Below are 14,664 nucleotides of genomic sequence, written 5' to 3'. Positions count from 1 at the left end.
GTACCTGATTTTTCTGTTAAGACACCATTTTGTTGTACCTTAGAGTTAAGGATTGTGTAAATTTTTGTGGCTCTCTCGCACCCAACCCCCAACTTTTAGCATACAAAATGCCGGCATCATGCAGTCATTTTATTTGTGTTAGACACTAATGAACCTCCCATTATTAATCTCTGTCTCTGTCTCTCGAAGGTGCAGTCTCAGCAATTCCAGGGCAGTGCCCAAACTGACTATGAGCAAGGAAACAAAGCCACTACAAAACCAGAAAGTAGAATCTGCGCGGTGATGTAAAGGGGGGTTTGGAACCGGAGTGTATCCCAGGCAGACCGGATTGGCCGGAGACAGTTCTCAAATGTGAGCGGCTGTGATCTGAAACACACACAAAAAAAGCTTCTGACCTGTTGCCATGGTGATTGTGCTTTCAAGGGACTCTCTCCACAAATGGCTAAGATGAAAAGGACCTATTTGACTTCTAGCCCCATTCTCCCTCCCACCCTTCCCCCTGGCCCCACTCCTTAGCTCTTTGAAGTGGCCGTGAAGCCCACCCGGGAGAGACTGGGCGGCAGCTGCTGTTGGGGATGGAGCATTCCCTGTGTTAAAGCACCTGAACCAACTCAGTCAAGGGTTGAAGTTCAAATGAAACTCAAGTAGCTCTAGGTCAAAATGCCTTGAGGTATTCAGGGCGGTGCTGTGATTTCCTGATTTGAGTTGCTTTTCCCTTGAGATTGAGAGAAAGTATAACGGTGGGGGTTACCCTGCTCACTTTTCTCACTCAGCTCCACATCCCATACCTATTTAACAGAGTTAATGTTGACTGTGCTGGCAAGATTGTTTTCATGAAATTGACAAATTAATAAACTTTAATGTAAAATTCACAACTAAATCTAAGATAGAGCACAGGGCCAGGACCCAGCAAATTTACAATAGATTCTTTACAGTTGATGGAGACTGATAATTATGGGATGTGTAATTGTATCCAGTAACAGATGGAGACAAATGACTATGGTATGTGTATAATGGTGTGGTATAACTGACTGAGTGTAACAATTGAGATGTATATAGTGTGCCATAAACTGACGGTGTTGACAAAAGTATATTAAAGGATATAAAATCAAGTACATGTCTAATGTTCCTAACTTCGAGCTAGGTGGTTAAGTAAGTACTGCCTACTCCAGAGGTGCGTAGTAACATTTCTGTAACATGTTGATGTGAAAATATACTCAGCTGACAAGATCAAAGTTTACTCCTTCTGGCCCTGGTATTGATCTCTTGCCAAAATTTAAATTCATTGCAATGTTGCAAAATCAGACGGTGATTGGAATTGGACAGTGATTTGAAAGGTTTTCCAAATGTCTTTTCTTATTTTTGTCGTTTATCATTAGCTTCTTCAAACGTTATAGGGGAAGCGATGGCCCAGTGGTATTATCGCTACAGTATTAATCTAGAGACCCAGGCAATGTTCTGAGGACCCAGGTTTGATTCCTAGTGCAGCAGATAGTGGAATTTGAATTCAATAAAAATCTGAAATTAAGAATCTAATTGTGACCAGGCACCCATTATCAATTGTTAGTCAGGAAGGAGCTCATCTGGTTCACTAATGCCCATTAGGGATGGAAATCTGCCATCCTTACCTGGTCTGGCCTACATATGATTTCAGACCCACAGAAATTTGGTTGACTCTCAACTGCCGTCTGGGCAATTAGGGATGGGCAATAAATGCTGGCCCATCCAGTAATGCCCTCATCTGCAAATGAATTTTTAAAAAATTCCCTTAAAACTGTGAGCAGTTTTTGTTTACTGAGGGCACAGTGATGTTGGTCTGTCACCCTGAAAGTCTTTTGATTCCATTGTGATCTCCGTGAGTGCTTCAACCTTTCTGCAGCGAAATTGGATAGTCACTGAAAATACACACGCCTAGGAATCGAGACACACTCGGTAATTATTTAGCAGTGCTTGGGAGGGACATAAAGCAGCACCTATTTCTATCTCTAGATACAAGCGAGTAATGGTCAGCCTCACTGGCTATAAGTAAATACGTTTAAATATTGGGTGAAGATTTCAGAACATGAGGAAAGCAGAGACAAGAAAGATCTATTTGGGTCTTTGAAGCTCAGCCTTCTATGACCATGATTTTCCCCTTTTAAACTGAAGCTGTCTTTTGAAAATCATTATTACTCTTTACACCCTGCCTGGCAGATTATTGCAAATCTTTGAATAAACAGGTTCTCCCCAAAACCTGACCTGACGTTTTGGGCCTAGCCTGCTGTGTTCATCCAGCTCCACACTTTGTTATCTCAGATTCTCCAGCATCTGCAGTTCCCATTATCTCTCTCGCCAAAACCTCTTTGAAATGTACTTTCCATTATTTAATGTCCTCTGCTCCTATTTTCCTTGACATTCTGTAAATCAGTAATTGTGGACTTAGTTTTATCTGCAGTTTAATATTGTACAAGGTCAGCATGGGCCAAAGAGCAAGGCTCCATGCCAAAGGACTCGGGGTGAAATCTCTTTTTAACCACCTTCCTTCTTTCCTGGAGAGCTTTTGCTTATCTAATCTTTTGAAATAACTTATCAATTGGATTTGTTGATTGGCTCTTGTATGTCCTTTGCAATGAATGGATTTCTTTTCGTGCTATGAGCAACAGTCTGCCAAATAAAGTATGCCCGCTAAATTTGAAGCCATTCAGTGCAACCTTTATGCAATTGTATCAACTGTCGTGTTCTCCATTAGCTCCCGATCCAAACAGGCCTCCTTTTAAAACTCTAATCCTGATTTCAAAATTTGTCAATTCTGACCATTTGAGCATTGCTGATTTTAACCATTCCCCATTGGGGGCTGTGCCTTCATCAGCACAGGCCCTAAACTCTTTTCTTTCTGTAACAGTGCCATGGTTTAGTTGGTTAAAGTGTCTGCCTGGTAAACAGGAAATCCAGGGTTCAAATCCCAGCCGTGCCTGTACCTTACTTGAAAGGGCAGCAGCACCAGGGACCTGGGTTTGATTCTAGCCTTGACTGACCATCTGTAGGGAGTTTGTATATTCTCCTTGTGTCTGTGTGGGCTGCTTCGAGGTGATGTCATTTCCTCTCACAGTCCAAAGATAGGTGGATTAGCCACGCTGAATTGCCCATAGTGTGCAGCCTAGGCAGATTAACCATGGGAAATGGAGGGTCCCAGCAATAGGATGGGGGGGCGCAGGATGCTCTTTGGAGGGCCAGTATGGAAATGTTGGGCTGAAATGGGCTGCTTCCACACTAGGGATTCTATGAAACATCTTAAAGTCTACTTTTTCTTGGCCACATCTCAGTCACTTACACCCTATGTGCATTGGTGTTTGATACCAGTGTGTGAAGCACGATGGATACTTCACAATATTGAAGGCGCTATATAATTGCAATTGTTAGATAAGGATGGGTGGATTTCACTCGGTAACTGGGCCCAGCCGGCACCTTCCCCAACTGGTCAGGGGGCCAACGGGGACTGTGCGGGGAGACGACCGCCGGGGTTTTTCTTCATTTTTTTTTGCTTTTTCCGTTAGTTGGCATACGTACCCCCAAGGTAACCCGGAGCAGCTAGCGTGACAGGGCAGGTGTTTAAACATGTTTATTTTTTGCATATTCTGATGAATAAAGTACATTTTTTTGAATTAAAAAAATAAGGATGGGTGGATTTCACAAGGGGGGAAAGTTGGTATCGTGGATTATCCCCAAATGAAATATCTGTTGCCATCACACCAACCAGAAACCAAGTGCCTCACAGCATTAATACACTGAGGTAAAATTAACTGCATCATGGTGGGACTTCCAATCCTTCACCACCTCAATGCCAGAAGTCCCGCCCCCTGAACAGCTTCTGACCAATCTGATGGCTACCTCTGTAGCCAAAGCAGTGCCAGGAAAGAGCAGTGGCCAATGCTTGGACTGCAACCATCCCCAGGGAGGTGCAACGTGGTGTCCTGGACTTGAATAAATTTGTGGCTGGGTATGACTAGGAGACACCATCAAGGTAGGGAGGCTGGGTCTTCTGGTCACAGATACCAGGGGATGTTGGGAAACAAAGTGGCAGGTACATCTTGGACAGGGATGCTTCTGGTGGGCATGGGGATCATGACCTCCCTCAAAATAGGTGGCTCTTCCCTACTTCCTGTCTGTGCATTGAAAGCAGCTGGGCTATTTATCTACCCTCGGAGACTGGTAAATTGCAGCAGAGATGGATTAGGGCCCCTCAGTCCCAGTCAAATATTCATAGAGTCATAGAGCACTGAAACAGATCCTTTGGTTCAACCAGTCCATGCTGAACATAATCTGAAACTAAACAAGCCCCACCTGCCTACTCCTGGCCCATATCCCTCCATGTCTTTCTTATTCATGTACTTATCCAAATGTCTTTTAAATGTTGTAATTGTACCCATGTCCACCACTTCCTCATTAAGTTCATTTCACACGCAAATCACCATCTGAAACATCAGCTTTCCTGCTCCTCTGATGCTGCTTGGCCTGATGTGTTCATCCAGCTCTATATCTTGTTGTCTCTGCTCCTGTGACTTCTTGTCCAACAACACTTTTCACATCTTACATTCCTAGAGAGGAGCCATTTCACATGACTTTCATCTTAACAAATAAACAAACAGCATTTAATATTGAATTGACTAACATTATTTTATTTTTCATTATTCTATTTCCACAAACTAAACAATTTGATCTACAAAAACAAAGGAAGCTGTTATGATACAAAGTCAACAATCATTTGATCAGTGGGAATCTAAACATTCACACGAGGAACAATGAGTAAATAGGAGAGGAAAGTGCTTTGAGCTTGGGTAGGGAGGGACCGCACACTCTTGGACCAACGCCTACTTGAGATTTGGTGTTGGTGACATTCTGTAGCTGAAACCTCGTGTTCACACAACTGGGGATGACATATTGACAGCAGGAGACAATTTCCACACAAAAAAATACTACATCTGCTTTAATAGTTTGCTCTGGATAACCTTTTGGAATCCAGCGTCACACATCAGCAGCACAGGTCTTACAACAGTTAGTCAGTATCCTCTTTTTTCTCACAGTACAGAACTCAGGCCGAGAGGCCTGCTTCCACACTGTAGGGATTCGACAATTTATATATAATGAATGTAACATTACACCAGCATAATTGTTCTGGGAACAGTATATCCTTACATATCAGAAATGTTAATAACACATTGTTGAAGTTAACTTTGAGATAAGTACGGATTAAACCCACCATCAGTTGAGGTCCTGACATTTAACCTCCAACACAGGTAAAATGACCAATCTCCTCCTTTTGATAAATCGACATGTGTGTGGTATTAATCACCTTTGCTTGATATCAACAAAATAATGCCCCAACCACCCCACCCAAATCTATTCCAAATGAATTGGCATTGGGATATTTGGTAATCCTTTGAAAAATCGACAAATCACTTTTAAGTAAAAGAGGGCATTGTTCATAGTCAATCTGTGGTTAAAATGAGGACAACACTTAGCTCAATGATCCATGTCTGAAAAAAGGTTTCCTTTTGATGAGGTCTCCAGATTGATGAAGTGATATAACATGGTGCATTAGCGATGAGAAGACGATCCTCTCTTTGAGACAGAAAAATAGTATTTGTGCTGTAAGCACCAATGACAGACTTTAGGGGAACTGATCCTCCAAAATCAATGAACACTTGTATTTAAAGTAAACAAAACCACAGGAGGTCATTTTAAGCCAACATGCCCAGTTGGAATGAATTGGGTTCCAGTTGGATGCACATTTTAGACTCTGCTCTGTTTAATGGTCTGTTGATTTCAATGCAGTGTGAAATTGTGGGGCAGCAAACAGGATCCAAACTAATCCTACTTCATTTCCTCTGGGTGGGTAAGGTTAAAATTGCTACCAGTAATTATTTGGCTCTGTTTTGGCACACAATGTTACACAACACCGAAAAGAAACCAAACCATAAGGGTGCGAAATACACATGACTATAGTGCTTCTCCCTTCATGACTGGATACCACAAAGGAAATTAACAGAAAAATAAGCCTCAAGGTTTCATTGTGTAATCAGATTGTGCTGGGTGTGTTTTTAGACCAATAAAGACCCGTTTTACTAAAGAGGCTTTGTAACAGTATTATCCACATGGTTATCGTTAAATCTATATCCAACCTAACACTGTGTAGACATTTGTGACTTAAAAGTTATAATATATTACTAAAAAAAATCTAAATCTAAGTATCTCAAAAACCCCAGCAAATGTGTTTATAATACTGTAAATAAGACATCACATTGGCAGAAACAAACTGTGCATTTCTGAAAAGAAACTTCAGACACATTTCACACATAATCATTATTGTGGCTGTAACAGACAGTAATTAGTGTGTAAAAAAATATCATAAGCTATCATTAAAAAATTTCATCCCTTTACAGTGAATACATACCTGATGCAACTTAGTGAGTAGCCAGTTTCTACCTGATCTGTAAACATAAGCTGTTGGATGCCATCAGACAAACACTTAATGTTTTGCCTGGCTGCTGAGTCTTCTATTTTAGGGGAGACATTAGCTTCATTCAAATAACAGAAACAGTCATTTATAAGTTGTAGCAGTTGCCTATTCTGCTCCTGGCATAATTTAGAAAGCAGGCCTAATCTTTAGTTTAAAATGGAAGGAGTCTGTATCAAGTAATTTAAATAAAAAGTCTCTTATTAAAACTTGCTGGTCTTTTTTCATACACTATATTGCGTAGCAAAATATTCTTCAAAATTACCTTGGGTGCAAACTTTCAGACACCAAAAGTTTCTACCTATAGTGAAGCTATTTTAAAAACATTTAAATCTTGTTATATACTCTCGATTACAATTTCAGTCCCTTAAGCATCCTGGAGTGTACTGGTGAAGAGCGTAAGCTCACAATGGACCACTCATAAAGGGTGTGCCCAGTGTTTCTTTGTCGACAAGAAAGCAAAACAGGAGAGACTCACTAATAAATACTTCCAACCTAACTGTCTGAAAATACCCTGTTATCGCAAAGCTACTCTGCATTCAGCTACAAAACAAATGTGAGGATGTTTCCCTGAGATAGTCGCCACCCCTACTGCATTGTCAAGGAGTGTGAATAAAATCGAATACTATCCACATGTCAACAAACTAGAGCATCTGAGAGTGACAGTGTGGAACAGGGTGTGTGCAAATGGTACAGAATGCACAACACACCATCTGTTCTCCATTGCTGCCACCCTCATGAACTTGGCACATCCCCATGTCTGGGTTCAATGGTATTCCTTCCTAAATTTTGTGTCCTTGTATTCTGGTACAGTTTCATGTTTGAAACTGTGGCAGCGTTAATTACCTGCCGCCACTCGTTCCACTTGTACGGCTCATTTCTCTAAAGTATTTGAACAAACAGTTCCCATATGTACAGCCTTTGAGTATTACACTGATACAAGAAGAAACCAGTTCTCTTAAATGGAAAACAAAATACAATCATCTTATTGTCAATCCCAATGTTTGATCAAGACTGGAAACAATGTAGGTGCACTGTGGCTCACAGCGCCAGAGACCAGGGTTCAAACCCAACCTTGGGCGATTGTCTGTGTGGAGTTTGCACATACTTCGTGTGTCTGCATGGGTTTCCTCCAGGTATTCTGGTTTCCTCCCACAGTCCAAAGATTTGCAGGTTAGGTGGAACTGCCACGGGAAATTGCCCATGAAGTCCAGGGATGCGTAGGTTGGATGGATCACGTGAAATGCAGGGTTACAGGGATGGTGGTGGGTCTGGGTTGGATGGTCTTCAGGGGGTCAGTATGAGACAAATAACCTTCTCCACACTGTAGGGGATCTATGAACCACTGGTTAGAAACTTTCTCAAAGGATTTAAGAATGTGTTTGGAGAATTACTAGGGCAAACTTCCATCTGCTTTATAAATGTTGAATGTGGAACTTCCAAAGTCAATCATCCCAGCTAAAAGGGTCTTTAACATTTAATGCAATACTCAAAGGCCTAGCTGCAAAACTTAGTGAAAATCAGTCCTTAGCAATCTCATTCTACTTCGGCTGTCAGGTAGATATTGTAGTTTTGTTCAAAATCTCACATTAAGTGGCTTCATAAATTTCTACAAAGAGTTAAAAGTTAAATTCTGACACTGGTTTGTGTTGGGACAACAGAAAGAGGCAGAGAATAAGCTCAGGAGAAAGATCAAGCGGTTAATATTGAGGTAGATAACTGACTGCCCACCATCTAATTAAACTGCACAATAAGGCTTCACATAAACTAACAACTTTCACGAGCAAACAACTGTACAGAAACAGGGACATGAGAGCAACCCTGGTGAAACACAGAAACACGGGCACTGCAGTCTGCAATGATCACAGTTACCTTGACAGATTAAGAACAAGGGTAACAAAATATCAGGAAAAGTAAGACAGCAAATTTACACAGATATCCAAAGGAAAAGCAAGTTTAGATTCAGGCAAAAGCGCTGCTGTATTTTATGTCATTATGGAAGTCAACTCAGCCTAGGCCGAGACTAGCATTGAGGAGGGGTTTCCCATAATTACTGCCTTCACATCTGCAATTTATACTTCTGTTTCTCTGCACGCTCTGGAGGAATGTTCCAACTACCATTTCTCTTTCCCGGAGGAATGTTCTGGATGCTGTTCCTCTGACCAGGTCATTCTCAATGAGATTTTGTTCAGTCCGGCAAAGTGAGGACAGGTCTGCTGTTTTTCTTTTGCACCCCACAACTAAAGTGGGCGCTTCACATCCATGACTTCCCTTCACACACAAAAGAACAATTTGGCCAGGCTGATGTCAGGCACAAACTTTCCTTTCTAAGGCTATGGATTCTTTCGAATGTTATTAAATCCCAGGAGGTCTGGCAGGAGTCAGGACTGGGAAGGTTTGACTCAAACACTGGTTACATTGTTGCCCTTCTGTTTAGTATGTGCTCTGACCTAATGGAGACAGTATGAGAGTTACAGCAAGCTCTACACAGCAATGTGGTCAGTGCCAATTGGAAATACAAAACCTTGTTCTATTATCTTCAAAAGCAGGTCTTTGGTGACGTTCCCAAGTGAGGAACAATGATAAAAAAAATTTCTCTAATAAACACTGCAGACAATCAATGTGAATAAACACCTTTGTAAAGTAAAAAATAATGCAAACACATAAGACGTGGCTATATACAGTGTAGCACACGCAAAAGTAATGACCATTAATTCTATGCCTCACCACAATGCAGGCCGGAAGTTTGGTTAAATCACCACATACATCAATGGAGGGAAAACAGTCCCACAACACAGAATGGAGTTCTATAAAATTTGAGGTAGAATGTTTCTCTTTGTATTTGGAAGTGCTTGTTTTCCTCTTCTTCAGGGAAAATGGCAGATGAGTGAGGCCTTGAGGTAGTACTGCATCTGTACCAACCAAATGCTATTTTACTTTGTAGAAAGGAAGATACCAATTCGAGCAGTTTCCTTAGAAGACATTCAATGCGGCTGAGGTAGTTTTCAATCATCAAACTTTTCTTTGAGTTGTTTCTTTCGCCCCCAAGTCTCATTAGCAGCCTACATGTAGGCCCCAGCAGTCACCTAGTTTGTTGAGGATCCATCACTGAAATGATGGAACTTGTGACCTGAGATGGATACAGTGTGAAATTCATCGAATCCCTGCGTAGAGAGCTGCCGGGTTTTACTAAACCGATGCTGGTAATTGTTTACATCAAAGAAATAGTCAGAACAAGCAGCCAGCCAACAAACTCATGATATGCATTTGCAAATGGTGGAAATCTGCTGTGTGAGGGCCTGAAATGCAACCTCATTAGTTAAGTTTCATAGATAAACTACACCAGTTGAAGTACCTTCATTACAACATGCCTGAGTTTCTTGAGGATACAAACAGACTTCATTTCCACCAAATCCATAATATGTGAGCTGACCTGAGACTGATAGGCCTAGTGTAGATGCCAATAGATAGGAAAACGATGAATGTCAGCATGAGTTCCAGTCACAAGCCTACAGGTAGGCAATGAGACTTGGGTTCTCTCAAAGTTTCACTCTGCGGTGATGGAACTACTGTCTTTCGCTCCTGTGAAGCTGAGCTGATTAATATTTAGTTCAGGGTGGTCTAAGCAACATTGAACAACGGGGGTTTCAAAGGTAGTGTGCTGCTCTTCACTCACAACAAACTCATCGAGTGGGAACAGAGAGTTCTGGCAGATCGAGCTGGGCTGTTCTTCAGTAATGGGGGAGACATTATTACACTGTTGGGCATAAAGAGGAAAAAAAAAGAAGAGAACATAATATTACTCCAAGATATAACTAGAAATTACTTACAGACGTTATCATAAAAAAGCTTAATGCACCACTCCTAATTCACCAATAATCTTTTCTTTGACTACAGGGAGGGGAAATCTTTACAGACTGAGCCTTACCATGCAGCAAGAAACCAGGAACATAATTTATTTTATGCTTTTTACACTACTGTATACTTTTCTGCTGTTTTTATTTATTACATGATCTGTACACCTTGTCCACGTCTAAGTTTCAGGGAGCCAAATTCATTCCATGGTGAGGCAGATTATTGTTTAAGTTTACATGAAATGCTGAAGGTTTCTAGGCAGGGTCATAACTATAATCTGTATTTCCATGGACTCTCCTCCACATGTTTAATCTTCAAAGTAAGACCAATAAACACAGATGAATCTTAAGAAAATCAAGACTAAAACTCAGAAAGTGTATATCTGTCCAAGTGGTCTATATTCCATTATGTAATTTCTGTATGTTGTGGGGTTAGCACATTTCAGGTAATGATACCTTGTTGTGAAAGGATTTACTGATATTGATAAAAAGTCAACTGGGGAGCTCTTGCCAAGTTGGTGTAAGAGGTGCATACATCTTTAACTTTATTCCAAGGCATCTGGTGTCATTTGGTGTTATTTCAGAGGAGGGTTACTGATGATAGATGCACAGAAAGGGGCAACTTATCGAGTTATAGCCAGTTTAAATTTGACATGGAAACATGCATTGTAACATGCTTTCCCATTTCCACAGTAGGCCAGAATATTTGAAGCCAATGTGGAGCCCAAAGGTCTTGTACTTTCCTGGAGACTGCTGCACTGTTCCTAACTGACCCTCAGGAAGGTCCGAGACATCCACATACTGCCAGCAGGCATCTCTGGCACCAGGGGCACCTCACGGACACCTGCTTACACCCCCCTCCACAAATTCATCAAAATGACTACCCCCAATGTCATGACTGATGGGTCAGTTTTTATTATTAGGGGGGAGAATCCCATGGCAATTCTGAAGCCCACCTTCCATTAGATCATTGGAAGAGAGCAGCAACGTGTTTACTGGAGGGAGACAATGTTTCTAGGGCTTGTCTAAACTTCCTCCCCTACATTCTCAACCATCTTGCACCTGGGAACCCGGAAATTTGAAGTCTTAATCTCAAATATCAATCAACACCCCTTGAACTTTTCTCAGCCACGTTGAATGCCTTACTGGATTTTCCTTGTGTAGGCGATCACTAGGAACTGGCGCAGGGAACAGTCGCTCCAGTTCGTTCATGTCAGCCATCTTCCCGTTGGCAACAAACTCTTGCCGACCTCTCCGTGATCCACCATTCAGCACCAGCCCTTGAGAATTTCTTTGGGCCCTGGATGGAGCCTGAGGGGTGGCCAGGCGCTCCTCAACATTTTTGCACATTAGCAACCTAGAAATGCAAGTCCCAGGGGACAGGTTCAGTTGTTAAATCATGAAAATATGAACTTAGTAGAGTTCTTGGTAAACGCAAACCATTCACTCATATCTGGTACTGCGCAGATTATTTGATTCCCGTAAGTGTGTAATACGTAGGTAGCAAAAAGGAATGATGAGAATATAGCCATAGAGAGTCCTACAGCACAGAGATAGGCCCTTTAGCCGAAATGGGTCCACGCCAATCTGCTGGCTGTTACTGTTAAGATTTCCATGCATGTCCATTTGTATCATGGATTATGACTGGTTTACGCACAAAAGCACAAAATGCATGTGCATTTGTATCATGGATTATGACTGGTTTATGCACAAAAGCACAAAATGCATGTGCATTTGTATCATGGATTATGACTGGTTTACGCACAAAATGCATGTCCATTTGCAAACTCATCTCCACACATACATACACACAAGCTTGCCAGTGTTCAATGCAATCTCTTTTTCGTTACTATGCTTCAACATATACACCTTTAATGGTGCAAGGACACAGGTGGCTATCCTGTCAAGAAATTCTTTGCAGCTCATACCTCCCACGATATCCAAAAACCAGGAAGAGAACACAGAAGATAATGCAGGTGACGCCGATGTGGGTTCCAATGATAATGCCAGTTGTCGATGTTTTGCTGCTGTGTTCCTCTTTCAGACAATCACATGGAGTGTTCAGAACTGCAACACAGAATGCCTTTCATTAATGATTATTACATGATTATTCCCTTGCTCTCCTGGAAAAAATACAAGAAGAAACTTGTTATCCTGATGTGGCAATTCTTCCCTCATCTGCAGCTTCCAACCCTTCTCCCTATTGCAGCCTTTATCTCGATTTTGTCAGTATTGATACAGTCACTGCCACTCTAGGCCTCTTCTCTTTCATCAGTCCTAAATGCCATGTCACACTCTCTTTTCTCTAAGTACATTTTAACATCAAGACTCAACCTTATAACAGTTTCAGAAATTTTTTGCCTTCCTGAGTCTTTCTTTCTTCCAATAATTTACAGATGCACAAAACCTCAGCCACGTGCCCTCTCGAATTCTTGTTTCCACGTGTCTTCTACCCAAGTTTGATAGGCTACATTGCCTTCTTAGAACATAAGGCCTGAGAACAGGAGTAGGCAATTCAACCCCTCAAGCCGGTGCTGCCATTTAATATGTTCATGACCGATATCGTCTTGGCCTCAACTCAGCTTTCCTGCTCATTCTCCTTCACCCTTCAACCTGTTATTGATTAAAACTCTATTTTCTCCTTAAATCTACTCAATGTCCCAGCATCTAACACACTCTGGGGTAGTACATTCCACAGATTCATGACCCTTTGAGAGAAGTAATTTGTCCTCATCTCTGTTTTAAATCTGATACCCTTTATCCTAAAACTATGCCCCTTATCCTAGATTGCCCCACAAGGAAACATTCTTTCTACGTCAATTTATCAATCCCCTATAGGTCTTATGTACCTCAAGCAGATCTCCTCTCATTCTGCTAAACCTCAGAGAGTACAGGCTTAATTAGTCAAACCCTTCATTTCTCAAATCAATTTCATGTACACCCTCTGAACTGGCTCTACTGCAATTACATTCCTCCTCAAATAAGGGGACCAAAATTGTATGCAATACTCCAGGTGAGGTCTCGTGGCCACTTTGTACACTTGCAACAACATGTCCCTGCCTCTATACTGTTTTCTTTCAGCAATAAATATCAAAATTCCTTATTACCTGCTGCACATGCAAACCAGTTTTCTATGATTTATACACAAGGACACCCAGATCCCTCTGCACCAAAGTATTCTGAGAGTTGCAGTCTGAAAGTTCTCCTCGTTTAAATAATAAGTTTCCTTTCTGTTCCTCTGACCAGAATGGATAATCTTACAGTCATGCACTTTAAATTTGAGTTACTAAATACTGGATTCCGCTGGCTATGATAAACCCATTAACGGAACAGTTGTTATAATTTTTAATAACTGCACTTCCACATTGCTTAATTAAGTCAAATAGAATCTCAACTGCGTGGCTCCTAAATGTTTTCACCCAGGCACCATATTTGGTGAGGCAAAATGCCTTGTGGACTACTTATTGATCTAAACCCACTCTCTTGTGTTTGCCACCGCTACAAACTCCTCATAGTCATGTTTTTAGGGGTGAAATCTGTCATCCTTGTCTGGTCTGGCCTTCGTGCGAGTACAGATCCACAACAAGATGACTGACTCTTAATTGCCTGCTCCAACAGCAGAAGAAGCCATTCAGATCGAGGATAATTAGAGGTGGTCAACAAATGGGGAACTTACCAGTGTTATGTACATCCCATGTAAGAAGAACTGATGGGAAGTGCATTACTAATTTTAATGAGACAACAACAAGGTCATCTCTGATGTGAGCTGGAGAGCTTCAGTCTCAATGTTGGGCTGTGTTCAGCACTGTTGTTTTCAGCTCGACCCCACCCCTCAAACGGGTGTTAGAAATTTCAAATGACAGTTGTATGGTCCAACAGTGAAACAGAGGAACACTGGACTTAGCAAGTGGTGTAGGCCAATAGCCCTGGAGTATTAATCTGGCTTGTAAAACTACACCATCATTGATGACTTGTGCCGCACAAGTGGAAGCCAGTCTGGTTGTAGGACCCCACACAGTTAGTCAGGATGAGGGTTTGGGCTGTTCTTGTGTATGGCTTAGCCATCGTGTGACACAGACAACACTTTCAGATTCACTGGTTTACCTCAATGAATCATATGCAATTGAGTCACTTCTTATTGGATTCTGTCAAACATGTGAACCATTTCAGCTCAGTGAAAGCCCATAAACAGAAATAAGGTGAAAGTCCATTTTAGTGGCATTAGTTGACACAGAAAGAGATGCAGATCAGGATACAGGTTCTGACCTTGCACAAATAGTACCATGGACTCTTAAACATCCACCGATGCTACTCATG

General features: G+C 41.6%; 2 protein-coding genes across 6 annotated transcripts in view; one reads left to right on the top strand and one right to left on the bottom strand.

The window, feature by feature from the left end:
- LOC125467089 (uncharacterized) overlaps nucleotides 1-1,112 on the top strand; it is an 84,929-nt gene extending 83,817 nt beyond the window's left edge. For all 4 annotated transcript variants that reach the window (XM_048562508.2, XM_048562507.2, XM_048562505.2 and 1 more), the window contains one exon: nucleotides 190-1,112. In XM_048562508.2, coding sequence (XP_048418465.2) covers nucleotides 190-288 — 99 coding nt within the window. In that variant the 3' untranslated portion in view covers nucleotides 289-1,112. The remainder of the gene's footprint in view (nucleotides 1-189) is intronic.
- A 3,515-nt stretch (nucleotides 1,113-4,627) lies between these two features.
- The window catches only part of igdcc3 (immunoglobulin superfamily, DCC subclass, member 3), a 124,897-nt gene continuing 114,860 nt past the window's right edge, over nucleotides 4,628-14,664 (bottom strand). For both annotated transcript variants that reach the window (XM_048563108.2, XM_048563109.2), the window contains 3 exons: nucleotides 12,276-12,414; nucleotides 11,494-11,704; nucleotides 4,628-10,250 (listed from right to left, as the gene is read on the bottom strand). In XM_048563108.2, coding sequence (XP_048419065.1) covers nucleotides 10,041-10,250; nucleotides 11,494-11,704; nucleotides 12,276-12,414 — 560 coding nt within the window. In that variant the 3' untranslated portion in view covers nucleotides 4,628-10,040. The remainder of the gene's footprint in view (nucleotides 10,251-11,493; nucleotides 11,705-12,275; nucleotides 12,415-14,664) is intronic.

The sequence above is a fragment of the Stegostoma tigrinum genome, chromosome 33, assembly GCF_030684315.1.
Source record: "Stegostoma tigrinum isolate sSteTig4 chromosome 33, sSteTig4.hap1, whole genome shotgun sequence".
Taxonomy (NCBI): Eukaryota; Metazoa; Chordata; class Chondrichthyes; order Orectolobiformes; family Stegostomatidae; genus Stegostoma; species Stegostoma tigrinum.
The sequence above is the reverse complement of the archived record's forward strand: the minus strand, read 5'-3'. Positions and strand labels throughout refer to the sequence as shown.